At 43.5% G+C, this 9,310-nt stretch overlaps 1 protein-coding gene across 1 annotated transcript; it reads right to left on the bottom strand.

The window, feature by feature from the left end:
* Positions 1 to 755: 755 nt before the first annotated feature.
* PHLDA1 (pleckstrin homology like domain family A member 1) lies at positions 756 to 5,174 on the bottom strand. The gene is made up of 2 exons (XM_039571729.1): positions 4,614 to 5,174; positions 756 to 4,506 (listed from the first exon to the last, which is right to left on the bottom strand). Exon 1 carries the CDS (start codon positions 5,072 to 5,074, stop codon positions 4,619 to 4,621), a length of 456 nt encoding a protein of 151 aa, XP_039427663.1. The 5' UTR covers positions 5,075 to 5,174; the 3' UTR covers positions 756 to 4,506; positions 4,614 to 4,618.
* Positions 5,175 to 9,310: the final 4,136 nt, after the last annotated feature.

Here is a 9,310-nt window from a genome sequence, read left to right on the forward strand (position 1 = left end):
AAAGAGAACTTGTTACAGCAAAAACCTTCTTATGGATGAGGTTACTGACATCTCCCCAGTGAAGGCAAACAGCACCAACAAGTCTAGGTCAATGCACACTGTGTCACTGAAAGTAATACGCCTTCGGGAGATGCTTGAAAATGAGGACCTGCTGCAATACAAATACATGTCAGGGGAGTTCAAGACATCTCAGCAGCTGCAGCTCTATGGAGACTCCAAAGCAGCACATTTTTCTTGTCATACCCCATTTCTTTTCCCTTGAAGCCAGAAAAGAACAGGTTGGAGTTAATGCCAAATGGTGGAAGCGTTTTTTCTGGATCAATTTCAGGTTATTTGAAATTCAATCATAGTGTTTAAGATATGTGAAAAAGAGAAACAAGGCACATTTAATGCTTCAGTTTAGATTCCTAATGTCACACAGAGCAAGGCATTTACAGGTAAAGGTGATGAGCCTGAATTCTGTGTCCCAAAGACCTGCTGTACATGAACTGTGACACTGAGTATTACAGAAATCAGCTACACTTAGTGTGGGTGCTCACACATCACAAACTGCAAGAAGCAAAACTGAGGACTCCGAGTCTCATAACTGTGCTATATATATGAAGATTAATTGGAGCATCTGAGTGGGTCTTTTCTTCTACACAGGCTCAAAGTGTTCCTCTTAGGCACTTAGATTGAGCCTAAAACATTGGAAAAGTTTAGACCAGGCTTTAATCATCACGAACAGCCCACCAAACAACCATTCTTCCAACATATTGAGAGCTCTTTCAATAGATACCTCTTTATTTGAAATGGAATGTATCTTGAAAAATATGAAAAATAAATCACATCTCTCAGAAATCATTTATGAGTCATATTTACACACAAATTTTTTTGACAACACTGGTATTTCTGCTCACAAGAGGATATGCTAGAAAACATTTGGTACATCACTGCAGCTATAATTCAGAAGCTGGCATTTGCATATCATGAACCTTAAAAAAGAAGAATTACTTCAGGATGTCACAGAAACAACATCCACTTGATCTTCCTTTTCCCCCCAGTTCCTAAATTGTCTTGGTCACCACAGCTTAGATTTTCTTGCTGAATCTGCCCCTTGATTACTTTTTTTTTTTTGATTACAAGTAATTTTGACCTCTTTATGAACGGACTGTCCCCACTTTTGCTATCTATACCAAGCATTTGCCTGTGTTTTACTGGCATTTTTGTTTATTCCCTAATGAATTTACTTCAGCCATATGCTGTCAAATTTCTTTTCTTTTTTTTTTCTTTTTGTTTTTCTGGAAGAGGAAGGACAACTTGACTTATTTACTTGCAAAGCTCCAATAAGATGGAGCATGATGTGCTGAACCTATTTTCATAGCCATTGCTTACAAGGCAGTAACAGACAGTATTAAATCCAGAAGTTCAAATGAAGACTATGCAGTAATAGAGGGGCAAGATAAAAAAAACCCCAGAAGTACTTTTTACAACATCAAACAACTTCTTGGTCTAAAATTACTATCAGGCAAAAAAAAAAAAAAACCCAACAAACAAAAAAAATCCAAAAAAATCCCAAAAACCAAAAATAGGCCAAAAACCAAAAAAAACCCCACACGCCGTGGAATTCAGAGCGTGAGAAAGTTGTCAGACTGTCCCCATCAGACAATTTAGCCTTATTTATACTGACAGGGCATGAGCCACACAGTCCAGTTGTCCCCAGGGGACCCCAGCCAATTTGTTCCCACTCAGTTTCCAGGAGACAGTTTGGAGACACAAGGGAAAGGTTTGATCCTTACACCCATCCAACCAACTCAGGCTGGAGGTATCAAGGTAGATTTTGTGATGTGACCACCTCTCACACTAGGAGGCTGGCTGACACCAAGGGTTTCAGACAGGTAACACAGCAGGCAATGACAACCAGCAAAAATTTGTTGAACTACATCAGTCCAAGAGGTTTTCAGATCATCCTTCAGAACAACTTAAAACAAAAAACATAAGATAAAAGTGGGGTATTGACCATGAACCAGTGAAAAAGAACAGCAAATTCAAAACAAAAGTTGTTTCCTCATACCTTCATGTCCATTTTCTCACTAAAATCGTCACCTTTAGCTTTCAAAGTACAAGTACTGCCAGAAGAACAGTAAAATTTCAGCTTTAGACTACATCCATAGACTTTTGTGGCATTCAGAGGCTTGCATCCACTGAGGACAAGAATAACTGCCTCTCTCAGAGAAATACATGTGTCTCTGATCAAACAGGAATTAATTCTCATCAGTTACATTTATCCTTCAGTAGGCTAAAATGTATTTTAGTAGGTGAGATCAGCAATACATCTGTATACCTGAAAAGGTGGATTAGTTACTCAGTAAACTGTAATTAATCACTCTAAAGAGAGGAGCCAAATTACAAATTACAGTCTATTTTGTGAGTCTTTGACTAGTACATTAAAGAATCCCCTTGCAGCTCTAACATCCAAGCGTTAGCAGAATGATAATGGCAGATGTACAGAGACATGGAAATTGAGTATTATGATTGCCAAGCCAGCGAACCTAATCCTGGAAGATGCAGGGCACCTTCGATTTCAATTAATTGCAAAATAATGACTTTGTTAGGACAGCTGTAATCTACCACCCCGAGCTCATCACGCAGCCTCGTCAAGGGCCAGGTGGGAGACAAGCACTCAGGAGTAACTACAGAGAATCGTCAGGGCTTTGATTCTGCACCATGACATGCTCTGCTTGTCTAGGTATGTGACCCTGACACCTGCGGGAAGGAACAAAAGAGGAGGGCTAACACAGACCTCAACTTACTCCTTACAGGACTGAGCTTAACCTTAGAGTGCAGAGGAAGGTGCCGACATACACAGTAGCGAATTCTAAAATCTTCCTTTGAGTATCACTTCAGCCTTTTGCTTTAAACACTTACAGAAATGAGCTTGCACTGAGAATATGAGGCTCTTGCTGTAAAATTACACCTCATTTACACAAAAAGAAAAGCCTTGGATATGTAGTCTTAAAAGATTTTGTTTATATTAATGTAAATTGCAAAGGGGCCAAAAGCCATTTTCCTCATCACACTAGTCAAAATAAGTATCTCCATGGCTTTGACATTTTACCTTGGACCAGAGATAATGGACCACACTACTCTGTCCCACTTGCAGCCTCCCCACTTCATTTAAACCAGAGAACCAGGGTGGTAGCAGTGCCCAACGTGAAGCCACCCATCGTCAGAAGGGCCCTGTCCTAGAAAGCTCACCAGCCCGTGCCCGACTCCCTCCTCTGCACTGGGCAAAGAGCTCCGACCTGCTCCCGCCAGCATCGGCAGCCAAACTCCCACTGACTTTTAAGAGGCAGAGAAACACACACCAGCTGTGCAATTAGCCCTTTGTTTTCCAACTTTATGGCTTCATCAACGTTTTTAGAGGCAAGATAGCACGCCTCTCTCAACATCTGACAGTGCTAAACACCAAAATTAATCTAGTTCATCTCAGCTAGAGAGCAACTTTCAGCTTATGAAAACTGTGACCAAAATAATCCATTTGTACACTAAGACATACATAAAATGGATTTTAAACTATGAACTGCTTTAATGCAAGGCATTTAAAAACTGCCATGAAAATGCAACACAGGTTGAGAGTCCAGATCACTTAAAAACTGGGCATGCAGAGGGAGACCTGAACTTGGACAATAAGAAACGTTCATGAACACTTCCCAGCTCCGGCCCAGCAGCCTAGGAGCAAACACATCACACAGAGAGCAGAAATCCAACTCAGACTCCTGTATCGCAAAAGAAGTTAGTCGGATTCCTTCCACTCATACACTAAACAGATTGGTTTTAATCTCAGAATGACAAGCCACATTGCTTTTTTGAATAGCTGAGCATGAATAACTTATCATCTTCCACCATGCTTAATATTAAAAAAAAAAAAAATTTAAATCCCAGACTCTAATTGTTGTTCTCATTAGAGAAAACAGATTTCATATGCAGTATAGGTTTCAGCCAAATTTTGAAGCACACATCACATTTTCCATGCTGGTGGAATATAGTGTATTTTGGGTAAAAAACGAGTAACTTTTTTGTCAAATTGCACACAGTTGAAGTACCCAGAACTTTTTAGTTCTTTTTGGGAGCTAACATGCATATCGTTTTTTCCTTTACTTTTTTGATACGGCCTACATTCAGAAATTTCTTGCAAATAAGCCTTAAAAAAAAAGGAAAACAAAAGAAAACAACCCTAATAAATAAAATAAAATACATTAAAATAAAGTTACAGTACATCATGTCTCCTAGAAGTCCCATCGCACCAAAGGATCTTTTCCAAGGTTCATAAATAATGGATTTGAAATGCTTCTCGGCACCGAGGGCGGCAAAGCAGCAGCAGCAGCTGGCCGAGGTTCAGGCTATTGAGCCGCTTCTCTCCGGTCCACCTGCACCTCCGGCGCTTGCCCATTTTCTGAGCCCCTGAAGCAGGTCCGCCACGAACGCGCTCTGTCCCTCTTCCCCGAAGCGCTCCGTGAGCGTAACCTGCAGTGAGACAGAGAGCACAGAGGGCGGCCCGTCAGGCGAAAGGCGGCGGCCGGGGCCGGCAGCCCCGCAGGTGCGGTGCGGCGGGCGCGGTGCCGGGTCCGTACCTGCGCTAGGCGGAGTTGGAGGCGCCGCGGAGGCGCGGGCCGTGGGGCGCCGCCAGGTGCTGCTGCTTCTGCCGGGTGGAGCGCACGGCCAGGATGGCCTGGCGGTTCTTGTACTGCACCATCTGCAGCGTGATCGCCGCGTTCCAGCCCTGCTCCTGCGCGCACCGAAAGTCGATCTCCTTCCCCTCGGCCATCACCACCGTGAAGTACACGTACTTGCCCTTCCGCTCCACGCAGTCCACCGTCTTCATGTTGGAGAAGTGAAGCTCCTTGATCTTGGCGGCCGGCTCGGCCGGCGGCGCCGGCTGCTGGTGCTGTGGCGGCGGGGGGTGCTTGGGGGGAATGAGGAGCAGCCCCTCCTCGGTGAGGATACAGCGCTTCTTCTTCCAGAGCTGCAGCAGCCCGTCGCTCCTCTTCTCCAGCATGCCCTCCTTCACCGCCTTACAGCCGCTCTCCAGCATCCTTCTGGCAGGGTTAGACGGCCTCCGCCCGCAGGGGCTGGGCTCGGGGGGCAGCCGGCACCAGCCGAGCACTCTCCGCCGGGCGCCGGCTCCGAGGCGGAGGGCCGGGAGTGCCCCAGCCCGCAGGAAGCGGAGCGGCTGCCGCCCGTGCCGCGGCGTGGCGAGCGGCGGGCGCTGCCAGAGCGGGCGGCCGGGGTTGTCGGCGGGCTTTCCCTCCCCTCCGCTTTTGAACGCGCCTCTCCCACCCCAGAGTGACACCCAGCGGAAACGGCGGCTCCTCCCGCCCGCCGGCCGCGGGGAAGCCCAGCGCGGTGAGGGAGCGGAGCCGGGAGGCGCGGCGGGGCCGCCCGGCAGGCGGGGCGGGGGCTGCGCTCCCCGGCGGCAGCGGGCCCGGCCCGGCTCCCCGCCCCTCGCCCGAGGCTACGGCAGAGCACGGCGGGGCTGCGCAAGGAAGGGCTTCCGTGCCGTAGTTAACCCCCCCTAGGCTAATACACCGCTCGTTTGCTTTCCTCGGGGTGTTCCCGCACTGTTTAGTTGAAACACATTTCCTCAGCCTGCCTCCTTGAGCAAGAGCAGCAAAGAGCCCGCTTCTGCGTGTTTTTGATTCAAGCCCACTAAACCCGGTGCCAGTTTTCAGCGACACCCTGATATTTAAGCGATCGTCGCTTCATTAAAGAAAGGAAAAGAGCCTGAAAGAACCTGGTACAAGAGCTTGATCCCTACGCTGGGCTGGGGAGAAGCAGCTTCAACTGTATATATAAAATAAATATTTACTTTCTGCAGCAGTTTGAGTAATGTCTAAAGAAAGCATGGATCTGTACCACTTCCTTAAGGAAACAGTAGAACCTCAGTACATGGAAATTGCAAAGCAGACTAGGGGAAAAAAAAAAAACAAACAAACAAAACCCAACTGGCAAACCGCTAGGAGGGTTTTTATTATTCTGCTTTGTTGCCACACATTTGCTTATTGTTTGGTTACCCCGAGGTTAGCTTTTGAATAAATTTGAGTAGAAAAGTACAGTAACCTAAGGTTAACATGAAACTACTTAATTTTTAATCCTTTGATGTATTAGATGTAAATCAAAATCCCACATAGCTGAATTTGGCTGACAAAGCCAATGTAAACTGAATGCTGTAAGTTCCATGCTATGTCTGAGAGCACTGTTTTTAAACATGCATTTATCATGGCCATAAAAAAACCCTCCTCACATCAATCTTGGCAGCTAGGACGCAGATCATGCTGCAGCATGTACTGTGTTCCAACAGATTAGAGAAAAAAAAAATCAACATTAATGATAGCTTCAATGGAGTTTATCTCTGATAACATTTTTTAAAGGATTTCCTCTCACAATCTTTTCCTCTTGAAGTTCAAAGTTAATTTTGATTAATTGTTGAGGGGTAAACAATTAAGGCAATAAAAGCAAATAAAAATGTAGCCGGTTTACCCTTCCTGCGGTAACTGGAAAACACTCAGCAACAAAAGCAACTTGACTAGCCATAAATTAAAACAAAAAAGGAAATTAATATCCTAAAACATCCATTTATGTAAAGAATAGTCCCTTCTCCCCAAAGCTGAATAGATACGCTGTAAGACATAAGTCATTCTCACAACCATCTTACACCTATTTTAACAGAGGCACATGCTAATTTTCAAAAGATCTGAACACCATTCACAATTGCCTCAAACAGCAGTTGACTGCCATTTGAACCTAAATTTCCCAGCACAAATATCTGCATCTCCAGCTGCTGGTGCATATACAAGGTATCTCAAAAATGGCTTGAGCAACATAAGAGAACTCCTGCCTTTTCACCTGATGTGTTTTGCACCTATTTCTTTGCTCCTTATTAAGTCTCTGTGCATGTGACGTATGATTTTGAAACTCTTCTACTAAAGCAAACTGGTTAAAATACACTCTTCTATGCAGAGCAGCTTAATTAAAATACTGAGTTTATGTAAGGCATAGGACACTAGACTAAACCTACAGAAGACCAATTTCTAGCAATTCACCTGTTCAGTTTTGGTTGCTGCTCTACTGCTGTAAGCGAACAGTCATTTGATTCCAGGTAAATGCACTAACCAGTAGTGTGGAAACTTGCATTAGATTTGAGAGTGCCACATGTTACACTGCAACAGCATTCAAAAAACTCTCCCCTTCACCCCGCAACACTGCACTGTAGCACTTAAGGACATTAACACACAACCTGTATCTGTATAATTTAACGCGAGCTTTTTTACTTGTTCTCAGTACTGACAGTAAACTGCAATTAATCAAATGAAAAAAGGGAGACTAGTGTGGAAGGCCAAAAGAGACTAAATTCATTCCACTTTGCCCTTCCGTGACAAAGCATTGAATGTGAGATTTTTAACGCAATTCCAAACACTGATGGACATACTCTGCTAATATACAGACTCACAGCACTGTTTATTCCTGGTGAAATTCACCTAAGCATGTGGTCAGAAGCAAACATGCAAAACATTTGTATTCTATAAGCCAACAAATATTAACAGCCATTTAAAATACACTGTTTGACCAAAACCACCAGATCAGTCAAAAGCTACAAGACTAGTGTAAGATGAAATACTGACAGTTCCGTGATAAAAGAACAAAATATTGTGCAGAATTTGCCAGTAAAGGATAACTTCCTTTTTCCTAGATGCAAGTCAAAACTGAACTTCTGTAATGTTTCTTACATTACTATTTTGAAAAACCACATTCAACACAGTCAGACACACTACAATATCCCACTGAGAGGTTACTTTTCTTGAAATATACATTTAAACCACTGCATTAATATTAAATGCTTCACATCAGCTACCTTTATCAAAGTTTCACTAAGTACTAGGCAGGTTCTGCAGCCATTCCTCCAGAAATAGCTGGTGTGAAGATGCCTCCTACTGTCAATCCTGAAATACTACAGTCTGAAAAAAACACTGATCCATGGACGTCTCTACTTCTCAGATACGAGTATTGCTTATTTATTCTTTTATTGAATTTTTCCTTTTCTATGTTAGAAGTTGATACTTGCAGAAACGTCTGCTTGTTAAGTACTCTGGTCTCCTGTATCATAAACTCCATAACTTAGACTCAAGTGGTTGAAATTTTGTATGTGCAACTTTAATTAAAGGGTAATTATAGCAAGAGTATTTAAAGTGTTCTTTTTAAGCCCTGAGGCAAGTTAAACATTGTTTTGGGAAGCCATTGTGAAAAACTAAAAAGCCCATGATTTTACTAGCTCTCCCAGGTAATGAATTTGCAGCCAGCAGCTTGACAATCAACTTTTAGTGTCAAAGGGATGCTAAGCCCATCCCAACTGACAACCCCTCAGCATCGTTTCTTCTATTACTGAGAAGTGGCTAAAACAGAAAAGGGTTTAAGAGGGAAACTTAAATTAATTATGAGCTGGTCATTGCTAGACAGAAGGAAAATGAGGAAAAAAAAAAGTCAGGGGAAATTTCATGAGAAATACATGACAAATAGATGTGTTGCAACATGTGATTAAAGCAAGTAGACAGTAAGTGGCTAAACCTTAAAGAATTTTCTTGACCATTACTATCTCCCAGTAATTTCACTGGAACTTTCTGCTGAAAGAACACTGGAGCACTGAAAATGTGACCTGGGAGCAGACTTTTCCTTTCAGGAACTCCACCTCACAGATACCTGTGTATACCCCTCAGTAAGCCAAGCATAAATAGACAAAAAATTTACCATAACCAACAACCACACTGCCCCAGGCCTTAGCATTCCTTAAAACCCATGGCAGTACCAAATAAAGAAACTGTGGGCAATCCACCAACTATTGGCACAGCAGCTTCTCCAGCCTGGCTTTTTCAAAGTCCTCTGCATTTCCATGGTAGTTTTTTTCCAAAAATATTCCAACTTAAGCACACACATTGGAGAGAAAAGCTGGGCTGTAAAGGGGCTTTTAAGCTTCTCAGATTTGACCACTGCCATAAAACATGCTATGAGTTCAGAAGTTTCTCCACTGCAGGGCAAATGTAAATCTGAGCATTTCTGGCGAACACTTGAGCACACAGAAGCAAAGCTCCTAACAGCAAGCTCAGGACTTAAGCCCCTCCTGCAGCTGCAGAGGCAACTTGTGTTGTCAATCAACTCACAAGCTTTAGTTAGACACTTGTGAACACAAGAGCCCTTCTGCCATAGCCTCTTATGCCTTGTCTGCCCATCCCTGATATACACCAGGCAGAGGCAAATATGGAATAACTTATCTGCTTGG

The sequence above is a fragment of the Corvus cornix genome, chromosome 1A, assembly GCF_000738735.6.
Source record: "Corvus cornix cornix isolate S_Up_H32 chromosome 1A, ASM73873v5, whole genome shotgun sequence".
Taxonomy (NCBI): domain Eukaryota; kingdom Metazoa; phylum Chordata; class Aves; order Passeriformes; family Corvidae; genus Corvus; species Corvus cornix.